The sequence below is a fragment of the Mercenaria mercenaria genome, chromosome 16 (genome assembly GCF_021730395.1).
Source record: "Mercenaria mercenaria strain notata chromosome 16, MADL_Memer_1, whole genome shotgun sequence".
NCBI classification, from domain to species: Eukaryota; Metazoa; Mollusca; class Bivalvia; order Venerida; family Veneridae; genus Mercenaria; species Mercenaria mercenaria.
Window position 1 is genome coordinate 28,878,531 of NC_069376.1, and position 26,709 is coordinate 28,905,239.

At 35.4% G+C, this 26,709-nt stretch overlaps 1 protein-coding gene across 1 annotated transcript; it reads right to left on the reverse strand.

The window, feature by feature from the left end:
• Nucleotides 1–1,042: 1,042 nt before the first annotated feature.
• Nucleotides 1,043–26,709, reverse strand: LOC128549561 (sialin-like). The gene is made up of 11 exons (XM_053526509.1): nucleotides 26,574–26,709; nucleotides 24,026–24,204; nucleotides 20,581–20,814; nucleotides 19,301–19,388; nucleotides 18,350–18,448; nucleotides 15,691–15,812; nucleotides 13,593–13,742; nucleotides 11,641–11,773; nucleotides 10,361–10,516; nucleotides 7,176–7,261; nucleotides 1,043–5,550 (listed from the first exon to the last, which is right to left on the reverse strand). The coding sequence occupies exons 1-11, from the start codon at nucleotides 26,698–26,700 to the stop codon at nucleotides 5,356–5,358; spliced, it is 1,569 nt and encodes a 522-aa protein (XP_053382484.1). The 5' UTR covers nucleotides 26,701–26,709; the 3' UTR covers nucleotides 1,043–5,355.

Below are 26,709 nucleotides of genomic sequence, written 5' to 3' on the forward strand. Positions count from 1 at the left end.
GTAAGTTTGACATTATTTTTGTCAATATAAAGTTTATAGCAATTTAAATTCTCTTTCCGATGATACAAAATTTATTGTAGTTTCTCTTTGAGTTTCGAAGATATAAAGTGTTAAAGTACGGGAATATATATTTTTAGGCATAAAATTCTGTTTTGGATTACTTTCACATTGAAATTCATATACAATTTCATTTTGATGTTTGAAAGTTTGATTTATAGTTAATAGTCTTATCTTCCGAATCGGAATCGGCAAGTATTTATATAAAAAACAACCATCAAACTGAATAACACTACAAAAATAACGGATCGTAAAATTTCTGAAAGAGCAAAAAGATCGCGTGGAGATCGAGACTCGTAACAGACTACAGTATTCTTGTGCTAAAAATTAAATATTTTTAAGATAATATTACGTAATATTTTGATGATCAAACGTCGGTACGCTTCCGCAGCAATTAACTCTTGGGGTGTCATAAAATATTTGAAAGCCGCGGTCCTTCTGTTTTGATTAACACTTCCCGTTATGTAAGGCCATAAATTCCAAGCCATCGTATACACAAATTGTTGTTTAGGGGAAATCTGCATGTATCACGCGTGACCTTCATGACCTAACACATTTAAAAATACTTTGATGTTAAATGGTTGTTATTTTTAGAACGAGGAAAGCCCCGCGAAACGGCTAGTTGCAAGCAGTTTCTCAGTAATTTTCCATGACGTAGCGTCGTGCACATGTAGGAAAAAACCCCGGTGTCTTTCTTTGCAAAGTACTCGATAAATTTAAATAGTAACCACATGATCTTTTACGTAAATAATGATGACGAAATCCCATATTTTGAGTTAGTAAACATCCGGAATTTGTTTCTTTAGGAAAAGAACGAAAATAAAGCGATTGATTATGAGACACGGGATAAAACGATTCTGTTCAAATGGCCGTTAATCGGTATAATACGTTTCTATCGGGGAACCGATAGACTCGGGTCAATACGTTTCTGTTCGGTAATCGATAGATACGGTGATAAACGTATCCATGTGGGAAAGGGTTAAGTGTTTCTATAATGCACTTAGACCTCTTTTGCTTTGACCTTTTGATTTATTATATCATACAACACTTTTCCACTGAGCTTACTAAATTTAATGCCAGGAAAACACTAAAATGGACTATCAATTAGTAATTTCTTTTGTTAATACCTCAAAAATAATATCTCCCATTGAAATTTATATGAATTCCATTTATAACAAGGGTATGTAATGTTTGATTTATAAGAATCGTTGTTTTCAGCTGTAGCTTGGTATATACAGCTCGACAGTAACACTTCATATGGTAACGATGCTTTGCCATGTTACCGTAGAAACAGTTACCCTAGAGCCAGATATTCCATGCACATAGATTCTTTTTCTTGCAAACCTTTATTCTAAAAATAATAGATGGAATCAAAATAATACAAATAACTGTTTTCTAAGCACTTTTGTGTACAGTTGCATAGGTGTTTGTGCAGTTATTCAATAGGCCTAAAAAAAATTGTTTGCTTCCGGTATCCTGACCTACCTTAAATTTTTGGCCTGAGCCTAAATGTTTTGATGGCCTTAGAGATTTTTTTTTTTGAACTTTCTAACAGAAAGTTGCAGTACTGCACTTTTTATGCTTTAAACATGGTCAGTGATGTTAGAAATCAACTTACTGATGCTCTAAAGGCATAACCCCCTTATTTGTATTCATTTTTTGAGACAAAAATAATTTCCAAAAAGTCTCACTTAATAAAACAAGAGGACCATGATGGTCCTGAATCGCTCACCTCTTCCCACATGACCCAGTTTTGAGTATGACGTTGTTATTTCTATTATTTGACATAGTGACCTAGTTTTTGAGCTCATATGACCCAGTTTTGAACTTGACCTAGATATTATCAAGATAAAAATTCTCACCAATTTTCATGAAGATCCATTGAAAAATATGGTCTCTAGAGGTCACAAGGTTTTTCTATTATTTGACCTATTGACCTAGTTTTCGAAGGTACGTGACCCTGTTTTGAACTTTATCTAGATATCATCAAGGTGAACATTCTCACTAATTTTCATGAAGATCTCATGAAAAATATGGCCTCTAGAGAGGTCACAAGGTTTTTCTATTTTTATACCTACTGGCCTAGTTTTTGACCGCAGGTGACCCAGTTTCGAAACTGACCTAGATATCATCAAGGTGAACATTCAGATCAATTTTCATGAAGATCCATTGAAAAATATGGCCTCTAGAGAGGTCACAACGTTTTTTCATTATTTGACCTACTTTTTGACGGCACGTGACCCACTTTTGAACTTGACCTAGATATCATCAAGATGAACATTTTGACCAATTTTTATGGAGATGCATTCACAAGTATGGCCTCTAGAGAGGTCACAAGGTTTTTCTATTATTTGACCTACTGACCTAGTTTTTGACCGCACATGACCCTGTTTCGAACTTGACCTAGATATCATCAAGATGAACATTCAGACCAACTTTCATACAGATCCCATGAGAAATATGGCCTTTAGAGAGGTCACAAGGTTTTTCTATTATTTGAACTACTGACCTAGTTTTTGAAGGCACGTGACCCACTTTCGAACTTCACCTAGATATCATCAAGATGAACATTCAGACCAACTTTCATACAGATCCCATGAAAAATATGGCCTCTAGAGAGGTCACAAGGTTTTTCTATTATCTGACCTACTGACCTAGTTTTTGAAGGCACGTGACTCACTTTCGAACTTGACCTAGATATCATCAAGGTGAACATTCTGACCAATTTTCATTAAGATCTCATGAAATATATGGCCTCTAGAGAGGTCACAAGGTTTTTCTATTTTTAGACCTACTGACCTAGTTTTTGACTGCACTTGACCCAGTTTCGAAACTGACCTAGATAGCATCAAGGTGAACATTCTGACCAACTTTCATGAAGATCCATAGAAAATTATGGCCTCTAGAGTGGTCACAAGGTTTTTCTATTTTTAGACCTACTGACCTAGTTATTGGCTGCACGTGATCCAGATTCGAACTTGACCTAGGTATCATCAAGGTGAACGTTCTGACCAACTTTCATGAAGATCCATTGAAAATTATGGCCTCTAGAGTGGTCACAAGGTTTTTCTATTTTTAGACCTACTGACCTAGTTATTGGCCGCACATGACCCAGTTTCGAAACTGACCTAGATATCATCAAGGTGAACATTCTGACCAATTTTCATGAAGATCCACTGAAAATTATGGCCTCTAGAGTGGTCACAAGGTTTTTCTATTTTTAGACCTACTGACCTACTTTTTGGCCGCACGTGACCCAGTTTCGAACTTGACCTAGAATTTACAAAGATGAACATTCTGACCCATTTTCATAAAGATCCCATGAAAACTGTGACCTCTAGAGATGTCACAAGGAAAAGTTTACGCACGGACGACGAACGCTGCTCGATCACATTAGCTCACCTTGTCACTTCGTGACAGGTGAGCTAAAAAATTTAAACAAGAGGACCATGATGGTCCTGAATCGCTCACCTGTCCCAACATGACCCAGTTTTGAAATGAGTATGACGTCGTTTTTTTTCTATTATTTGACACAGTGACCTAGTTTTTGAGCTCATGTGACCCAGTTTTGAACCTGACCTAGATATCATAAAGATGAACATTCAGACCAACCTTCATACAGATCCCATGAAAAATATGGCCTCCAGAGAGGTCACAAGGTTTTTTCATTATTTGACCTACTGACCTAGTTATTGACGGCACATGACCCAGTTTCAAACTTGATCTAGATATCATCAAGTTGAACATTCTGACCAATTTTCATGAAGATCCATTCAAAAGTATGGCCTCTAGAGAGGTCACAAGGTTTTTCTATTTTTAGACCTAATGACCTAGTTTTTGACCGCAGCTGACCCAGTTTCAAACTTGACCTAGATATCATCAAGATGAACAATCAGACCATCTTTCATACAGATCCCATGAAAAATATGGCCTCTAGAAAGGTCACAAGGTTTTTCTATTATTTGACCTACTGACCTAGTTTTTGAAGGCACATGACCCAGTTTCAAACTTGACCTAGATATCATCAAGGTGAACATTCAGACTAATTTTCATGAAGATCTTGTGAAAAATATGGCCTCTAGAGAGGTCACAAGGTTTTTCTATTTTTAGACCTACTGACCTAGTTTTTGAACACAGTTGACCCAGTTTCAAACTTGGCCTAGATATCATCAAAATGAACATTCAGACCAACCTTCATACAGATCCCATGAAAAATATGGCCTCCAGAAAGGTCACAAGGTTTTTTTATTATTTGACCTACTGACCTAGTTATTGAAGGCACATGACCCAGTTTCGAACCTGACCTAGATATCATCAAGGTGAACATTCTGACCAATTTTCATGAAGATCCATTCAAAAGTATGACCTCTAGAGAGGTCACAAGGTTTTTCTATTTTTAGACCTAATGACCTAGTTTTTGACCGCAGCTGACCCAGTTTCGAACTTGACCTAGATATCATCAAGATGAACATTCAGACCAACTTTCATACAGATCCCATGAAAAATATGGCCTCTAGAGAGGTCACAAGGTTTTTCTATTATTTGACCTACTGACCTAGTTTTTGATGGCACGTGACCCAGTTTCGAACTTGACCTAGATATCATCAAGGTTAACATTCTGACCAATTTTCATGAAGATCTTGTGAAAAATATGGCCTCTAGAGAGGTCACAAGGTTTTTCTATTTTTAGACCTACTGACCTAGTTTTTGACAGCACGTGACCCAGTTTCGAACTTGACCTAGATATCATTAAGATGAACATTCTGACCAACTTTCATCAAGATCCCATGAAAAATGTGACCTCTAGAGAGGTCACAAGCAAAAGTTTACGCACGGACGGACGCACGGACGGACGGACGGACGCACGGACGGACGACAGACGACGGACGCTGCACGATCACAAAAGCTCACACTGTCACTTTGTGACATGTGAGCTAAAAAGAAAACAACAAATTTACTGATCTACCTACCCTGATTTTTAAGCATGTTACCAGAAACAAACAATCTTTCTTTAGGCCTTAATAGCACATTCATTCCTAAATATTAAAAGTGACGTCAATTATTAATTGGAAGTCATCCTAAGCAAGCTGCTTAATTATGAACAAACCTCTTATATTACCTTCACTAAAATTATACCCAAAAACAAAGACGCTTAAAACTCTGTTCACAGAAAATTTCTCAAAAAAGCTGAACGAAAAACTCCAAAAAAATAAAAAAAGAAAGGAATGCCTATTTATTGTCTGTTAATTTAAAATAAAATTAAAGACATATGTGCTGTGTTAAAACTTCAAAGCTTCATCATTCAATTGCAACAGGAAATCTCTGATGTTCCGGTACATGACTTTTCTTAGATCCATGTTTGAAAGTCACTCCCCTCACAGGTTCGTTCCAGTCCTGCACGGAACCACGCGCCAACAAGCAGTACAGTACAGCACCAGACAGGTATACTGCAGCTGCGATGTAGAACACTATCTGCCACTGTGCTCTTGTGTCCTAGTATCAAAGAAAGAAATTTCTTAGTTCTGTTTAAACATAAGCAATTTTTTTTTACAAAAAAAAAAGCGAATTATTTTATACATATTTTTCATTTACTTTATGAAAATAGTTTAATCTATGACCTGTGGAATGTTTAAATCAAATCCTACAGATGCTTTTCTATACCTGAAAAAAGTGATATTTCCTCAAACACTGCAACCTTGAAAGCTTGCTAAAATCTGGAATTGAATCATTCTTTCAAAAAATCTAGTAGGCTACCTTGTCTTTCATTTCATCAAATTTTCTCAGTATATGCTGCTATTTTTCTCTTCTAATTAAGTGTATTCAAATTCTACATTTTAGAAAGCCTGATGAAATAACTTTCACAGCTACTATATGTAACTTAACTTCAGGCCCATATCTTTACAAAGCTATAAACAATAGATGCAGTACTGAAAAAGAGCTTTTTGTAAAACATATACGCCCCTCATGATGGCCTGTCAGAGGCAAATGTATGTAATTTTTGCATGCTATGACCTTGACCTTTGACCAAATAACTTCAGAAACATCAGGGGTCATCAGAAGGTTTACAGTCAAAGTATTCTTTAGTTATTGAGCTGAAACCATCTTCAAAGTTGAGATCAATGTGACCATGGCCTTTAACGTACTGAACCCCAAAACAATCACGGTCATTTATTGACAACAGGCAGTTATCCTATGAAATTTCACAATTGTGGGTCAAAGTGTTCTGTAGTTATTGAGCTGAAACCATTTTCAGTGTAGATGTCAATGTGACCATGATCTTTGACCTCATGAACCCCAAAACTAAAGGGGTCATCTACCAACCACAGGCAATCATCCTATGAAGTTTCACTGCTGTTGGCCAATGTGAGCTGAAACCATTTTTACTTGCACGCCTCGTGAGATCCGAATTGGCAAAATTCAACTCTAGCTGAATACAGCATCCCAGATCGAGCTACTGTTATAATAACCCTATTTTATTATATACCTAAATAAATTCTGTAAAAAATCAGCTTGTATTTTACAATTAAATATGAACACACAGACAAAAATTCCGTATTGTACCTTTTGAATTCTGTATTGTACCTTCCGTATTGTATGCTGCCGGACTATTTTCATTAATATGCATGACACGACACATTTCTATAAATAGCGCACATAAAAACTTCACTAAGTTCCAATTAATATCGATAAACATTGAAGATTTCGTTCAAGAACAAAACAAGAATCAAAATGGTAAAGGTATATAATAAAAGGGTCATTATAACATATCTGGATCTGGGACTTTGTATTCGGCTCTCGTGGATTTTGCAAGGTCGGATCACACTCGGCGCTTGCGCGCCTCGTGAGATCCGATCTAGCAAAATCCACTCGAGTCGAATACTGCATACTGATCCAGCTACTGTTATAATAACCCTATTATATTTACTAACTGTCTGTATTGACATAAGTTCTCTCAAAAGTGTAAGAGGTGTTATCAATAGCCCTACATGTCTAAAACTGTGGCTGTACACTGTCATATTCTACTGCTCAAACAAACAAATTCTAATTTTAAATATATTAAACTTTAAGCTTTTACAAAAATATCTGATTTTACAGTAATAATCAAGCAATCATCTTACATGTTTATGTGTCAGCCAGCCAACCACTGCAGGTCCCAGGAATCCAGGAATTGTTGCCCAAGTATTTGACATACCCATGAGGACCCCTATATACAACAGAAGAAAATAAGAGACAAGAGGGCCATGATGGCCCTATATCGCTCACCTGTTATCATTGCACTTGAGGGCAAGAAGGTCCTCAGAAAAAATATCTAAGTCCAAAGGACAGTAACAACAAAGGGAAGAAATTTAACCGAAAAGAAAAAAAAATTCTTACAAGGTACAGATATGTCAAAATACATCTAAAAATTGGAGGTACCATCCATACTGTACCACAGAAAAGTGGTCTCGGTTTTTCCCTACGGCCAATAATAAAAAAGTTACTAAAAATAAGCTATTTATAGTAATGTAAAAGGGAAGTAATTAAAAAAAAAATTATTGTAAGTGAACAAAAGAAGGATCTGCCAAATAAATCTGTTGACATAAATGAAATTTCAGATCAGTATCTTCATTAGTTACGGAGAACTACCCATTTTAATTTGAAATAAAGGGAGGTAATTGGACATAAAATCAGTCTATAGTTATCTACCCTGATTGGCTCAGTCCAACTAATGACAATAATGAAATTTCAAATAAGTCCTATAAGAACTAACTGATATAAATCCATTTTGATTACAATCAGGGGAGGTAATCAGATATAAAATAACTCTGGAACCTACGATTGGATCTGATTTGTCATGGAATCCAAGATTTATTTTTGTTGAAGATATTCTGGAAGTTTGTATCAAATAAAACCATAAATGAAGTCTCTATATGGCTGCAAAAACCAAAATAGCCAATTTTGGACCTTTAAGGGGCCATAACTCTGGAACCCATGATGGAATCTGGCCAGTTCAAGAAAGGAACTAAGATCTTGTGGTGATACAAGTTGTGTGCAAGTTTGGTTAAAATCAAATCATAAATGAAGCTGCTATTGTGCAGACAAGGTCAAAATAGCCAATTTTGGCTCTTTCAGGGGCCATAACTCTGGAACCCATTATGGGATCTGGCCAGTTTGACAAAAGAATCAAGATCTTATGGTGACACAAGTTTTGTGCAAGTTTGATTAAATTCAAATCATAAATGAAGCTGCTATTGTGCAGACAAAGTCAAAATAGCTAATTCTGGCCCTTTCAGGGGCCATCACTCTGGAACCCATAATGGAATCTCGCCAGTTCAAGAAAGGAACCAAGATCTTATGGTGATACAAGTTGTGAGCAAGTTTGGTTAAAATAAAATCATAAATGAAGCTGCTATTGTGCAGACAAGGTAAAAATAGCTAATTTTGGCCCTTTCAGGGGCCATAACACTGGAACCCATAATGGAATCTGGCCAGTTCAAGAAAGGAACCAAGATCTTATGGTGATACAAGTTGTGTGCCAGTTTGGTAAATCAAATCATAAATAAAGCTGCTATTGTGCAGACAAAGTCAAAATAGCTAATTTTGGCCCTTTCAGGGGCCATAACTCTGGAACCCATAATGGGATCTGGCCAGTTCAAGAAAGGAACCGAGATCTTATGGTGATACAAGTTGTGTGCAAGTTTGGTTGAAATAAAATCATAAATGAAACCACTATCGTGCAGACAAGAAATTGTTGACGCACGGACGGACGACGGACGAAGGGTGATCACAAAAGCTCACCTTGTCACTATGTGACAGGTGAGCTAAAAAAAATCAAATGGATAACTGCAGTACAGTACTTTTCTTAATTCCACTCATTATCATATTTCTGATACTATTTCTTGCACTTTTATGCCACCTGGATGGGGCATAGCATTGCAAACAGTATAATCGTGAAACTTAGTCTACAACTTGGTATTTTGTGTCCGCTAAAAAACTTATTTTTTAATTTTTTGCTTTTCAATAAATTAATGGACTGTATCGTTGAAACAAAATTGATATTTTCAGTATTTCAAAGCAGCGAAAATACAATTTTTATGTTCACTGTTATGGAACTACACTAGAATGCGAAAGAATCTGAATTACAAATAATCTGAAATTCATTGCAAAATGTATTTCAGAAATCTATATATCAAGTACCTACATGAACATAAAGACATATATCCATCGTAATAAAATGTAAAAGAAATATAGAAACTTCATAGAACTATCTGCTTATTTTTCAACATAGATACCTTGATGTCACAGCACTGTGACGTCATCACACAAGGCATGTAACACTGTGCTGGTAAAATGGGTACTATTTGTTTAAAACTATTGAAAATCATAAAATTTAAAAAAAAATGTTTGTTTTACATGTAAGATTGAAATATATTTCACTTGTGAACACCATAATTCAAATTTTAACTAGTGGCTATGCTACTCGTGAAAATATATCTTGATCTTACACTGAAACAAACAAATATCCTGTATTCAATTCCAATAAAATGACTAGCATCATATACTGTACACTTAACACAGTAAAAGGTTTGTTCGATAGAGAGCGATATAGACATTGTAAACATTGTTGTGAAATTATTTTGAAACTGAACCTGGTCCAGCAGCTTAGTGGAGAAGATTCTCAAAGTCTTAGAGAAGAAGATTTTCCAAGTTTTCAATAAATCCATACTTGTCCATTCTGTCATATTTTTTTAAAACAAACAATGAGCGGTCACAAAAGCTCACCATGAGCCTTTGGCTCAGGTGAGCTAAAAAGAATTACTTGAAAGAATTTGGTAGAGAGTCACTTAAGATACACTGATGTGGAAATATTTTAAATATCTGACAGCAGTTTCAAGGAAGATTCTTAAGGTTTTCCATATATGGAAAACTACATGTATCTCCACCCACTGGCTGTCATGTTTTTATAGAATAATTTAATAATAATTACAGAATAATTTGAAGGAATCTGGTAGAAGGTCACTCAATCAACATTTGGCCAGCAGTTTTTGAGGATAAGATTTTTGAAGTTTTTCCTTCTAGTTGCCATGGCAACCAGAATGCTACATGAATGACCTAGATTTGAAGGAATATAAAAGCAGACAATCAAAGGAACATTCCTGTGAAGTTTGGTTGAAAATGGAATTGTTGTTTTAGGAGGAGAGGTTCTTTGAAGAAATTGTGGAAGTAGGATGACAGATGGATGGACATCCAACGATCCAAAAAGCTCATCATGAGCATTTCCTACTCCAGTGAGCTAATAAGCCTAATAAACATAAATACCTACCTGCAAAATTTGGTGACAAGTCTATATGATTGACCTGAAAACCTCCCATAGTGAAACCTCCTGCAGTTAGACATAATACCAGCATAGCAACCGCAGCTGTCTGGTTACAGCCCGCAAACTGTATAAGTATCATCAAAACACCAGGAACTGCTAGACCTGAAATATTGTTTGTACATGTAAGTAATATACATTCATTTATGTCTAAATCTCAGTGATTTATGTTCTAAGTCAGACATAGGTACAACATAACTGCAGCAATCAAGACAAAAATATAAAGCTCCTACTTCACCACTATAAACATTCTTATTTAGATTTTAACAACAGGCAAAGCAAATGTACATTATTCTAAGAAGGTAATTTGAAAGTTGTCATGCAAAACTATAAACAGAGCAGGGTTACATTCAGTCAGAGTGGGTTGCTCAGTACATAAAGAATATAAGGATCTTAAATGCCTGCCTGTGTACGACTTGGGTTTTCCCATACCCAAGGGACAACGTGGAATGGAAAACCACAAGGTTTTTTATCCACATTGTGCTGAGGGTTGGGATAACACCTGCCATGTTAGGTTATTTTACTTACTTACCTTTAATATTATTGAATCATTGTCAAAGATATTGTAAGTTATAAATCGCTTATACACTATGACATCATAATAAGATGTCAAATTATGATGTCAATATGCGCACATGTACCTTATCCAGGGCCTCCTCTGCCATTCGCCAATGTAGCCAAATGTGACAAATTCAAAAAACTGGCTACAGATTTTTGAAAGTGGCTACAAGAATTTTATTAAAATGTGGCCAAATTTCAGCAGTTCAGCTTCAATTTGACAGTTTCTCCCAAAAAGTGGCTACAACTTTCTGAGGCCCAGCTTATCTTTTCCTAGGGAAAAGATAAGGTGATCTCCTACATGGATAACCTTGTCTTTCCCTGCACAGTAGGCAAGAAACTTTTTAAGATCTATGTTATTCAATTAAGGTCGTGGATTCGTAATGACATTCAGCAATTTCTGTGTGATTACCTACAATGAATTCTTGTGAGGCAATCTGGAATTCTTTGGAAGTAAAGTAGCTCACTGCTTACATAACTTTTTGCAAAATACAGAAAATGCTAAAAATCCCATACAGACTATAGTTACATAATCTGCCAAATGTCACACAATTCCATTATCTTAAAACTTTAAATTCAATTAGTCCAATGAACACTGGCAAATGTCAATTTTACAAACTATAATAAATTACGAGCACATGATATATCTTTCTATAAAAACTACAACATACCAAAAAAAGTAAACATTCTTCGCGTAGTCACTGTAGAAAGGTACCCGTTGCTACGTAGGTAATCTGCTATGATACCAGATGTATTCTGCCCTATCCAACATCCTAAATATGGTAATGCCGATAATAATCCATTCTGAAATATAAAGGTAACCTTTACCCTGCTAAATATCAAAAATGGACTGGTCCGTCATTCAATTTTGGAAATACCATTTATTATTCAAAGGGGTGTTCATTGAAAATTTACTGACTGAATAGCGAACAGTGCATGATCAGCCGGCATGGTCGCAAAAACAGAATCACTTGCCGCCAGCAGGCTAAAGGTTAAAAAAGCATTTAGAAGTTTTCTAAGCATTATTATTTTGAATTAAATTAAAAATTTATTTTGACAGGTTATATTTATCAAGCATTTCAGCAATTCTGGGTTACACAAAATTTCCCAAAAATTGCAATTTTGACTCTTTTACTATCAGATTCTTCCAAAATTTTCTAAATATCTTAAGTCAGTAAAAACCAGCTCCAGAATTCAAAAGACATCCAAAAAATTAGGCCTCTGATGTAAAAGTTAGGTCATTAACGTAATATGCAATTGACATAAAAATCAAGCAGTTGGTGTAAAGGAAAGGGTTTTGATATAAAGGTTAGGCAATTCATGTAAAATGTTGGGCAACCGATGTAAACATTAGGTAGTTGATGTAAATGTTAGGCCATTGATATAAAAAATAGAGCATTGATGTAAATTATAGTCAAATGATGTAAACATTGGCAGTTGATGTTACACAATTTCAGACAGTTGCAATGTTATGTAACAGTTTAGTAATACAGGTTTTGCACATTCAAACATTTACTTGCTGTGCTTTACAGAGACATCATACACTTCAAACAAGTTGAATAAAATAGTAAAATGCGAGGCTGCGAGGCTCTGCCGAGCATTTTATCAATTTTATTCAACGAGTTTAATAAATTCAATGTGGAAAGACATGAATGTAATATTCTTTTCATCACATGTAAGCTTTTCCTGATGAAACATCAAAATTTCCTCCTTCTTTTCCTATTATAGACCAAGTAAATTCGGCCAACGTCTCCTATACTTAAAGGTGGATAATCAGATTTTGGCCATGTAACGGATTTGTTCGAAACTTTAGCATCTGATCATTTACACTCATTTATGTTCACTTAACACTTAATACAAATTAGATTTTCACTGGAGGTATTTTTAAAATTTCATTTTCCTATCCTGGTTATTTTATCATAAGTATAAATTTGATAAACATACTTTGCCTAAGGAAATGTATAAATATTAGACATATTGTAATATATTTGTAAAATATTTGCATTAAAAACTATGTATTTAGATGGAATTCATTAGAAACGCAAGTTTGAAAAATTATTATTACCTCCCTTTGCCTATCTTGGTTGCGCAACCAAGACAGATTGGAAATAAATGAATTCAGAAGCTACACACAGCTTTTAAACTTGCATTTTGGTTCAGATTGTTCAATAGTTGATTTGTCTATCAAATGCAAATGTAAAACTAGACATTGTATCGAAATAAAAAGAAATACCCAGCTTTTTATATACTTTCATATTAAAGGGGAGTAATTACAAAATTTTATAAAAATAATAAAATATACATTTCAAACAGGAATCTAACTCTATGTAATCGGTCTTTTTGTTCCTTAAATAATTCTCTACCAGAATATACAAAAAGTAAAAAATGTCATTAAATGTTGTTTAAATGTGATTGACCACCTTTAAAGCGAAGTCAACGTCAAAGCTTTATTACACTAGTGTATTATCAAATTTATGTAATGGCTTTATTTCATTCCCATGACGTCAAACATGTGATAATACAATATATTGTAAGAAGAAGACTCAAATTTTCAAGCTTATACACAGTTTACTACAAGCATGTAAGTATGTCAAAATTAGAAAAATCTGTTTCATTTACTCACAGTTTTTATATCAAATTTGAGAACATTCTTCATATAACTGGGTAGAGTTGTTAGCATGGTATAGAAGCCCCAGTTGTTGGACAGATGGGCAATACACACAGCCCAGACCGCAGGGCAGGTCACAATAGCTCCCCATGGTGTCGAAATGTCCTGAAATAATGTGTATTGTATCACAGAGTAATTTCCCCTGAACAACATCACTGTAAGGACCGAATTCTGTGTGTTGTAAAGAGTCTGTAACTACTGTGAGAACTCAAGTCTGTGTGTTGTACTGAGGTTGTTGCTCTGAACAGGTTGATCAATTTTATTATAAATCAAGTAAAGATTAAATGTAAAATTTCCATTGGGAACAGAGACTTATTTCGAACACTACATTTCTAACCATATCAAGGTATGGTCCTGGCTGGAAGCTATTCGTTTCCAAACCCACATACAGACTAGCATTCCAACAAGTCAATCAGGTGGCCAAGACACTAAAAAACATTTTTCAAAATGAGTCTAACAAAAAACTTCCTAAGTTCTTCCTATTCAAATATTATACCCTGAAACAAAGAGGTTGCTATAGAAGATTCTTGATGCTATTTTTTTTATTTGGTAAATATCTAAGGACATGATTTCCGGTGAAATAAATAACGAAGGCCTGTTTGGGTGGTACAGCATATTGTTAACCTTCGAAAAATAATTACTTTTTTCTGGTTGGCAATATCCCATATCACCCTTGCTGGACTGTTTTATCTTTTTTGTTGGATTTAACATCACATCAACACTATATAAATATCATATGGCAGCGTGTGTGACATTGATATTGTCAACCCGAGGGCAGAATGTCACCCGAGGCGAAAGCCGAGTGGTGACATTCTGTTTCGAGGGTTGACAATATCAATGTCACACACGCTGTCAAATGATATTTATTTTATCATACCAAACAAAATTAAGCACATAAAAAAGTTTTTAATTCATTTAATTCAACAGTTTTATCTTTTGTGCAGTAATCACCTGTGTACACATTGAATACTGACGTCATTACAATATGACACTGTGTACAAGGGAGACAATCATTTGGCTAAAAATTGAAACAGTTATTTGCCCTTATATGACATTCAAAATATCAGCGCGATCACATGACCTGACAGTCACTTTCACTTGGTCACGTGTCAAAAAAGGTTGAAAATGTTTGTGATAGTCAAAATATCCCTTCTTTCGGGCAATGGGATTTTACCATTGTACACAAAAGTGAGGTATAATAAAGTTTTATGTCATATGGCGACTTTCCAGGTTTGGTAGTGGAGGAAGAGTAGTATCATGCCGCTCTGTGCATCATTTATCACAGGCCAGCACCTGGGTAGAACCACCGACCTTCCATAACCCAGTTGGATGGCTTCCTCACTTGAAGAAATCAATGCCCTGAGTGAGGCTCAAACCCACATCCGTGAGGGGCATGTGATTCGAATTCATTCTGTTTTTATTTACATAATTATTAAAACATTTTTAGTTGGAAAGAAATTCTCTGTCAGTTTATAGCAGCATTTTTTGTTTTGAGGAGTTGTTAACAGATGTAAAGACTGTATTGTAATACCAATAGTTGAGAGAGAAATAGTAATTTACTACGTAAAGACCAGTATTGGTTGATTCATTGTTACTAATCCTTTTCTTATCTTTGTGGACATCTTAGCACGCTAAATTTCTAAAATAGACTGGTCCATCATTCAATTTGAGCAGTACCACTTATCATTCAAGGGGGTGTTCACTGAAAATTTACTGACTGAATAGCGAACAGTGCAGACCATGATCAGACTGCACGGATGTGCAGGCTGATCTTGGTCTGCACTGGTCGCAAAGGCAGAACCACTTGCCGCCAGCAGGCTAAAGGTTAATGCCAGGTTCTACTGTACGTACTATGATTCAAGTTAGGTACATGACACGTAATGACAACTGGTTATTTCCCTTTGAATACCTTTTACACTTTATGTGAAAAGAGCAGCAGAATTGCCAATTGTCGTTACAGGTCCTTTTGAAAGAGTTTAAACCTCATAAAATTCGAGCACATGTCACATTTAACACTTTTCTTTATCCGTTATCATCCTATAAAATAAGGTACCTCCTTTACACCAACGGTTGATTCTATATATTCTCTTTCTTCTCTGGAAATTTTGGGGTGATCAGCAGGTGTATTGTATGCCAATAATGTCCAAACAATAAACCATAGACATGCTATACCACCTGTAACATAAAAATTGAACAATAAACATGATAAACCACTTGAAGATATGGAATTGTTTATTGTAGGGACACTGACATTCATATCATAACTACAAACAATAAATATTAACAATAACATTAATACTACATGTATATAAGCACCTGACACTGTTGGTCTATTTAGTATTTTATATAAATACCGTCAAACCTATATTAAACAGCCATTCAGGGGAGTGACACAATATGGCTGCGTAAGGTAGATATCTGATAAGAGCAAGCTGAAATTAGAAAAAAACTGAATTTGGGAAGTTTAAGAGGAGTGGCTGCTTTTCGGTGATTTTTTTTTCTCTCCCAGAAGTCAGTAAAATATGGGTGCTGTGGAAGTGAACAGTAGTAAAAACTTATTGGTATTGAAATATGCTTTTTGCATGGCATCCTAATAAATTACCAAAAATATTGTGCAGAAGGCAGTAAACTTGTAACATTTTTGAAATAATGGAGAAAATCAATATTCTTTATGCCTCTGTACTAATATCTAAAACATATTTTTTCCTCACTTTATCATTGTTTAGTGTCATGTATAACATTCTATGGCAAACTTGGTGGAAATGAACATTCTGAATATTTCAACCCAACTGTGGGTGAGTAGCTTTAATGCAAGTGAATGTTAATCATACATGTGGAGAGAATTACTATAAGCCCTAGCAGCTTTCAATTCAATCCTCTTGTCTTGATATTTGTATTGTATGGATGTTATATATTGGATGTTCTAATTAGGTCACGCCTATCTTGATAAATAAGTATGTTTAAACCAATCATACATGGGTCATAAAGAACATCAGAGATGAAATTTAAGTACTTGAACAACTTTTCAAGTATTTCTTTTACTTTTCTAAGGCCTATTCTCCTTAGAACCACAAACTGGAATATATTTTCCTCAGAACCACATACTGAAATCTTAATCCAAACAACGTTTACAAACTTTTTCAAAAAACATGGTTATAGCAGAAATAGCACCCTTAGTAAATCGCAATGAAATAAGGTCACTGACTGCTGCTTATCACTACTACTGGTTGCATACCAGGATCATTTAAAATGATCAAATACCATAACTTTCTTTCAAATTTTGTTCATTTTCACTGTTCTTTTTTCATATTTATTAGGGATGGGAACGAATACTGAAATCAATATTCGAATATTCGGTTTGCCATATTCGAATATATTCGAATATTCGGTTTGTTTTAATGGAAGCTTTAAATTCTTATTAAGTGATTGGCATATACACAACGTATTCATTTGTTTAAAGCGTGGATCATCGTAAGTAATAAGGCCAAAAAATATTTGTTTCGGGTAACCCGATCCTACCTAGCTAAACCGGCCGATCCTAGCGTTTTATTTCACGATTCTGTCAGTATAACCATGAATATATTTAACTAATTCAGTGTTTTAGCTTCAAAATGATACAAAAAAACCAAAACGATTATAATTTAGACCGTCGCAATTTTATCTAAAATTAGCAGGTCGTCCCATTTAAACACGTGACACGCTGTTGTATTACCGCCGCCATTTTGAAAATTTTCAATCGGCGTGTAAAAATCGTCGTGTAAAAAGCAAGTAAGGCAGACATAAACCTCCTTCAACATGAACGTATGCATCAATCATATGTTATTTCTTGATCTTCTTATAAAGTACTTCAAAATTTAATTCGAATACGGCCGATTGCGGATGAAAACCGATTCTGCGGATGGTCTGAAACGTCGTACAAAATATTGTGAAAAGATCGACAATATCTACAAGTTTGGTATTGTTTTCGAAAAAAAAAATCTACAATTACATAAAACAGGCGCCAATAAAAATGAACAAAAGATAAAAAGATATCGCATTTACGCCTAATACAAACTGTTAATCCTTAGCGATGACCCCAGGTAATTATGCATTGCAGTTTTCGTGTTAATTGGACATCTTTTGACATGCATCTGACACATTGACGCCTGTTGCAAACTGTTAATCCGTAACGATTGCCCCTGCCAATTATGCATTGCTATTTTCTTGTTAATTGGACATCTTTTGATACTCGATAAACAAACATGACATGGTTTTATTCTGTAGAATTAGCATGCTCATATTGCCCAAAATCAATGATACTTATTTTGAAAAAAAAAAAAAAACAATAATTTACGAATATTCGAATTTGATTTTCATATTCGAATATTCGATCGATTTCCGAATATTCGAATATTCGTTCCCATCCCTAATATTTATTCTTCAAAAAATAAAGTTTTTCAAGGAGTTTTGGATGAAATTAATAAACAATTTTCAAAATTCAAGTATTTTTTCTTCCTTTTTTAAGGTTTAGTCATTTTAAAGGAGTTTTCACGGACTAGCATTCAATTCAAGGACTTTTCAACGTCTGTGCAAACCTTCACATAAGATATTTACTTTTATGGCATTACATAAATTAGCATTGCTAATGTAATATATGATTTAATCTAATGCTTAGACCCAAAATCCATGGAAAAATAAGTAAAACAAACTGTATGTTTTACTGATGGACTTACCAAAGACATAGAAAACCGAAGGCCATCCACCAGCAAATGACTTCTGATCACACAACCAACCAGAAATTGGCAGCGCAAATACTGTTCCAAGCTGGGCACCTGCAATTACCAATTTAACAAATGGTGAAATATACATTAAGACCACAACCAAACATCTGAAAAATGTTATCTTTTAGTCCAAAATTAAAATAAATCAAGGGACTTCTTGGGCTGACTAGTTACTGTATCTATGTTGGAACAACCTGCCAACCCTCCTCCAGGTTGTTAAACTTGGGATGAAGGATTCTTGTATGTAACTTAACTATCAAGCTAACCTGTAGAAGATTTGTGGCTAATCTACCCAGGTACCTGTTCCTGTCTGAAATAATGTCTGGAATGGGTACCTGGAGTCTTCCTCCACCATTTAAGCTAGAAAGGAGCCATATGACCTAAATTTTGTTAGTGTAACTGAAGGTAGTGGACTGTTAAGTCAGCAATTTCTGAAATTGCTGATTGTCATTTCACATCCACTATCAAAAAACCAAGCATAAATAAGAAGCAAGCAAAGAAGTCAATACTTCAAAGCAATTATACATTACAAGAAAGATGAAGCTTGACATGCTCATAGCACAACTCGTTAACTTTTCAAATTATAATACATGCTCAGCACTTTCTTTTGTGCCATTCTGTATGTTATAAAATTTACTCCTGCAAGGATCCGCTTTATTTTAACCAAATTTGTGTAAGAGGTTATCATATAAGGATATAATTTCTGTAAGTATGAATAAAATAAGCCCACAGTGGGATTGAATTTCAGAGGCATTATTTTGAAGAAATAATTATTATTACTGCTGATCAATGTACAAGACAAACAAACAGACAGACAGACAGTTAGACAGACAGGCATTAGCTAATCACAACGACACACCTGTGACATCAAGTCAGATAAAAAAAGAAAGAAAATGGTAAAACCTGCATAGGAGAATCCAGTGAGTTTAGATCGTTCATAAAGTGGACCCCATTTGCCCCACATAGCATGCATAGCGGGAAATGTCACACCCTGCAGAAAATAATACAAGATATAATATTCATGTATAATTACATTAAAGGGGCACTCCAGCACAAGTGCATCAAAATGTTCAAAACAGAAACTGTTGTATGCCCACCACTGACTGCATTTGACAACTCTGGATTAATCAACTGACTAGTTTTCTGTCATTTTACAGAACTGAAAACAAGGGACTTGCAGCAATTACCGTAGTCCTAAAGTCTTCATAAAATCATAAATCAACCGATAACAGGGCAGTATTGGATTCAATCAAACATGACAAAATGTGAACTAAATAACACAGGCGATTAAAGAAGAGCAGCAGAATGGATCGGTCATTGGTCCAATGATGCAAAACAGACAGAAAAATAAAATTATAAATTAAACTAGGGCTGCTTTTGAGAAAAGTGCATGTCTCCCACAACTGCCTAATCATCTGAATGTAGTTTATGAGTCAACTCAACAGTCTTATCAGACTTTCAGTGCTTTGATTATCAAAAACAAGTTTCAAGGGCCATAATTCCAAAGTGCATGGGCCAATTTGGCTAGTTATCGAACTTGGCCGAGAACTTATTGGCAAACACATTTTATTCAAGTTTGGTGAAGATCAGATAAGAAATGTTCAACTTAGAGTGCGGACAAGATTTGTGACAGACACACAGAAACACACACACAGACAGGAGTAAATCAATATGTCTCCCACACCACTGTGTAGTGGGAGACATAATTACTCTTATCAGTTATCTAAGTATATATTTGTATGCCTGTAAGGTAGTTCTGCGTGTTCAGATATATATTTTTTTCTATTTTGTAAAATTTGATAAAACCACAATCTTTTTTAACACATCAAGATATGCTTAGAAAAAAAAACACTAATAAAAAATAGGGTCAAATGCAAATATTTTTTCTAGACTGATTCAAAAATATGAACCTCACTCAAGTTTTCATAATGGGGATCTGTGAGAAAATAATAATTTTACTGACATTTTTACCTACAGAAAAAATTCTACAATGTAAATTTTAATGAAACTTATCACAGTTAAAAATTTATGCATTGTCTTTCATTTGGTTAAATAAAATATATAAGTGCACATGCTTATTTTTGAGATATCTGTCCATGATTAAAGAGATCCCCAAATTTTAAGCCGATTTTATGAGCTAATTTCAAGTTTCTCAAATTTGCACGAAAACATGCTCTTCTTACCTCTCCAAGCCCCTCGAGCACTCTTACTGCAATAAAAACCCCTACATGGAACCTTGCTGCTATTGGGGTCACTAGCGTGAGTACTGCTGTGCACAACACACCAAGCCCAAACAACCACTTGGCTCCAAACTTTTCAGCCATCCAGCCCCCGGGGATCTGGGTAAGAATGTATCCATAGAAAAATGATCCGAGAATATAATCTTGCAGATCTGTACTCCACTCAAATTCTCCATCCTGTGACGAGAACAAGAAAGTTTTAGACTAAGTGTAATCTGTAAATCTCACATCAACACATGTCCACAAGTATGTCAAAAATATAACCGAAGTTTGAGCAAAGACTCAGTACATTTACAACAATCAACAAGAGCTGTCACAGGAGACAGCGTGCTCGGCTATTTTGATGCTGGATAGTGAAACTGGGCACATCTGAGGAAGCTGGAGTTGTCACTGAAGTGTTTAAGGACTCCAATGTGGAAGAAGATCTTGGACAATAGCTTGAGTCTGTGTCAAAAGTATTAAGTGATAAGAGTTATAGTAAAAATGCATCAAAATTTAACCTTAAATTCTAAGAACAAGAGGGCCATGATGACCCTGGATTGCTCACCTGATTGATATGAGCTACATGTTTCAAATGTCAAACTGATGATAAAATACTTAGAAAGTCAGTAGGTCACATTCATGGTCAATGAAATTCAGTTTTACAATTTGTGTGCAAAACTGTGTATGTCATCAAAATTTCGAGGCTGTATCTTAAAAAACAAGAAAGTAGGTCAGTAGGTCAAGGTCACAGTCAAGTGACATCATATTACTTGGGGTCATCAGGTAATTATAATTAAACAGTCCTGGAAATAGGATCAGATGATTTTTAAAGTATTTTTCCTTATAATATAACTCACATAATAACTAAGTGACCCCAGGGCGGGGCCTCTTCTAACCCCTGGGGGAGTAGTTTGGACAATTTTGGTAGAGGACTACTAGACAATGCATCATACCAAATATCAAAAGCCTAGGTCGTATGGTTTCAGACAAGAAGATTTTTAAAGCTTTTTCCTATATAAAACTTGGGACCCCCAGGGCAGGGCCTCTTTTCACCCAAGGGGTACAATTTGAACACTTTTGGTTGAGGACCATAAGCTAATGCTACAAACCAAATATCAAAGGTCTAAGTGTTGTGGTTTCAGACAAGAAGATTTTGAACTTTTTTCCTATGTAAGTCTATGTAAATCTTGGGACCCCTGGCACAGGGTCATATTTGTCCCTAGGGGGATATTTTGAACAATCTTGGTAGAGGCCCACTAGATGATGCTACATACCAAATATCAAAGCCCTAAGCCATGTGGTTTTGTACAAGAAGATTTTCAAAGTTTTTCCTTTTGGTTGCCATGGCAACCAGAGTTCTAAATGGAATTCAATTCTTTGAACAATTATGAAAGGGGCCACCCAAGGATCATTCCTGTGAAGTTTGGTGTAATTCTGCGCAGTGGTTTTCAAGAAGAAGATTTTTTTTAGAAATTGTTGACGGACGACACACGATGCACTATGGACGACGGACATCAAGCGGCCACTTCGTGACAGGTGAGCTAAAAATTGGTGCCAGAGTTATGCACCTTGTGTCTTATGATGTGGGTGATAAGGCGGAACAACTATTATAAGTCTGAATCAAATCCATTTACTAATAGTATTAACTGAGATATAGTGAAAATGCACCAAAATTAACCTTAAATTCTAAGTAAAAGGGGATATAATTCATAAACTAGAAATGTGTCCATGGGACACAGATGCCCCCACTACATGACATTAAAATGACAATTTTTTCCCAGGTCAGGGGCCAAAAATGACAATTTTTTCCCAGGTCAGGGGCCAGAACTCCTACAATACTGAATGAATCCGGATGCGAAACCCCAGGTGCACAACTGCACATGCTGACCAACATTCCTGTAAACTTTGGTGACTCTAGGTCAAATACTTTTGGAGCTACGCACGACACAACATTAAAATGACCAATTTTTTACTAAGTCAGGGGCCATAACTCCTACATGACTGGATGAATCCGGACGCAAAACCCCAGGTGCACAATTGCACATGCTGACCAACATTCCTGTAAACTTTGGTGACTGTAGGTCAAATACTTTTGGAGCTATGCGCGACACAACATTAAAATGACCATTTTTTTACTAAGTCAGGGGCCATAACTCCTACATGACTGGATGAATCCGGACGCGAAACCCCAGGTGCACAACTACACATGCTGACCAACATGCCTGTAAAGTTTTGTGACTCTAGGTCATATACTTTTGGAGCTAGGCGCGACACAACATTAAAATGACCATTTTTTATAAAGTCAGGGGCCATAACTTCTACATGACTGAATGAATCCGGACGCGAAACCCCAGGTGCACAAATACACATGCTGACCAACATTCCTGTAAAGTTTTGTGACTCTACGTCATATACTTTCAGAGCTACGCGCGACACAACATTAAAATGACCAATTTTTACAAAGTCAGGGGCCATAACTTCTACATGACTGAATGAATCCGGACGCGAAACCCCAGGTGCACAACTACACATGCTGACCAACATTCCTGTAAAGTTTTGTGACTCTACGTCAAATACTTTCAGAGCTACGCGCGACACAACATTTTCGGACAGACGGACGGACGGAAGGACGGACGGACAAGAGCAAATCTATATGCCCCCCCCAAAGTGGTGGGGGCATAAAAATTGTGCCAGAGTTATGCAACTTGTGTCATATGATGTGGGTGATAAGGAGGAACAACTATTTTAAGTTTGAATCAAATCCATTTAGTAATAAGTGAGATAGAGTGAAAGTGCTTCAAAACTTTAACCTGAAATTGTTAGTCAAAAGGGGGAATAATTCATGAAAAATTGGTGCAAGAGTTATGGCCCTTGTGCCATATGATGTGGGCGATGATGTTAAACAACTGTTTTAAGTTTGAATCAAATCCATTTAGAAATAACAGAGATAGAGTAAAAGTGCCTGAAATTCTATGTAGAAAAGGGGCATAATTCATGAAAAATTTGTGCCAGAGTTATGAATCTTGTGTCATATGATAAGGGTGATGATGTGGAACAATCAATTTAAGTCTGAATCAAATCCATCTAGTTATAACTGAGATAGAGCGCAAGTGCACCAAAACTTTAACCTGAAATTCTAAGTAAAAAGGGGGGATAATTCATGAAATATTGGTGTGAGAGTTATGGCCCTTATGCCAGATGATGTGGGTGATGGTGAGGAATAACTATTTTAAGTTTAAAGCAAATCCATCAAGCAATTACAGAGATAAGGAGAAAAAAAGAGAAAGTGTAAAAAAACTTTAACCAAGGTGGGGACGCGGAAAGACGCCGACATGACTAGGATAGCTCTCCATATACTTTGTATAGTCGAGCTAAAAATTCAAGCAAATTTCATAATCTTACTTACATTACTTTTTGTACTGTTCAAATTGTGGTCAGGGCACTCGTTATCTGTAGAGTTTTGATCGTCTTTGTGCTGTGGCTTCACCATGTCTACCATCGCTACGCTGAGATTAACTCGCATACAGTAAACATTGAAGAAACCCAGGAATGCCAGAAATGCCAACAAATGTCTGTAACCCCATCCTGAATTCAGAAAAAGGTACCACTCATTTAAAAGATGTACATGTACTGTATAAATTGTAACAAACTTCAGTAACCATAAGTAAAAACACTTTTCGACATTATCCTGATCAAGTCCAGTAATGGGTGCCAAATATCACATGGTGAAACCTGACACTCAGACTAAGACTGCCAGCTGGTCAATGGGCTGCTTACATCATGCACATTATACAAAAATTCACCAAAATTATGAACAAGTCTTGACTTTAATTAATAACAGTCCAAAGACACTAGAAGTTACAATGAATTTATAAAACCCCTATAACAACATTTTGCCTTTTTCACATGTGCATAGCTTACAACAACAAAATAAAAGTTAAATCAGATAACAATTCTAAATAAACACCCATCACAGCACTAGATTTTAATATCTGAGCCGCGTAATTTGAAAACCAACTGAACATAGTGCTTTTGCGACCAGCATGGATCCAGACCAGCCTGCACATCCATGCAGTCTAGTCAGGATCCATGCTGTTTGCTAACGGTTTCTCTAATTTCAACAGTCTTTGAAAGCGAACAGCATGGATCCTGACTACACTGCATGGATGGGCAGGCTGGTCTGGATCCATGCTGGTTGCTAATGCACTATGTTTGTTTTTTCATGGTGCAGCTCATATAAATTATAATGCTACTATCATGTTTATAGTCACATTGTTAAAAAAACAAAAACAAAACACTAAAGTTTTCAAAGACTTGCCTATACCTAATCTAGCTTGCTAGTTCTGTTGTTATATTAGGTAGAAGACAGAAGTTTTTGGCCAGAGCTGTTTACTATGCTTATGAACCCTGAGACTGAGAGTCACAGTGTTACTAATTCTATCCACAGAATCTCTAACATGTATTTTGCAAATTTCTCCGTATTAAATTTCAATTAACTTATCCAAAAAAAAAGTTATATTCTGCAAGTGACACAATGGCAGCATTACAGTACCTTGTTATTGAAAAGGTGAAAAAAAAACATTGCCAGTATTTTGGAATGATGTCCCCCAACAACATTAGATATTAGTATTTTAAACATTATTTCTAAAAATTTTAATATCAAAATTTTAAAAGACTATACTGTACTAATTGTAGTCTGTACCATTGACAGTTATGAAAAATGTTTAATAATTGGACAGAGCTATTTGCAACACTTATGAACAATACTTGCTTTGGATATAAGTCTGCTTAAAATATTCAAGTAACAAGCAAATGGTCTAGCATGTGGCACAACACAAAACCAGAGGTCACAACCGAGTTTGAGCCAATTTGTCCTCCAACTGAACTTATCAAGTTTCAGATTAGAGGTCGATCAGTTTATTGACCTAGCATACTACAGAAACTAGTGAAGCTTCTGAAATTAAAACATCTTCTTTATCGAGCACTATCCTCCAACTAAAACTTATATTAATACTTTAAGGTTGGTAGTTGACCTATAATTTAATTATTTATGTATTTTCCATATAATAACTTGGCATTTTTCATATCTATAGGTGAAAGTTATGTGCGAATTACACTACTTTAGATCTGAAGAATGCTGAACTGCCAAACGAGAATATATAATGACAAGGAGACAAGGTTACTGCGGAATCACCAGTCCACTACCTCAAATTACGTTCTTCTGACTTCTGGGCGACTTGCCCATTTGGGTAAGCATTTGCAAATTAGTCCAACAAATTTGATCCCTGGAAATATTGAGTAAATTTTTTTCATATATTTTTATAGGCAATATCCCCACTCGAAAGCCCAAAATAGTGGAAGCAATTTCCAATGAAATTTTCATTGCTGCCGACGCTTTTCAAACTATAGATTATGTTACGTATTGGCCATAAATTCAAATAAAACTTGTATGTATCGAAAGAGGATTCAATTCCTCATTGATTTATGTAAAAATTATCAAATAATATCCAAAATTACAAATTTTCTGGTGATTTATTCATTTAAACCTATGTATGTACTGTACACGATTAACATTTACCATGTCTACATGCCAATATGCGCAAGTGACAAAACCAATAACTTTACTTGACTGTGTACTGTGGTTTATCTTCCATTATTTTGGTCCTTCGAAGTTTTGATTTTAGATTGCCCCGTCACAAATTTAAACAATCTGAATGTCAAATTACTTCGACTAATTTGCAAATATAAAATAGGGTCAGCCATACACAAATAAGTATTTAAATGATTACAGTTTAATAAAGTATGAAGCAAAGTATTGTAGCTGGTATGTCATATGTGAACAGTATATCCGAAAAAAAATTATCCGAACTTCATTCAACAGTGAGTAAAAAACTCGGGCAAAGTTCACTAAAATATAGCGTTTACACTTTATATTATAATGAAATTTAATTAACCTTTGGGTGGTTCCTTCATAGAACTTGTACTTGTGCTGCCAAGGAGCGGTACCTTATCTTCTGTTTGTATCATTTTTGACATCTTAAAATCTATTGTTTTTGACAATACTGTAGATTTTGTAAACATGACCTTTGA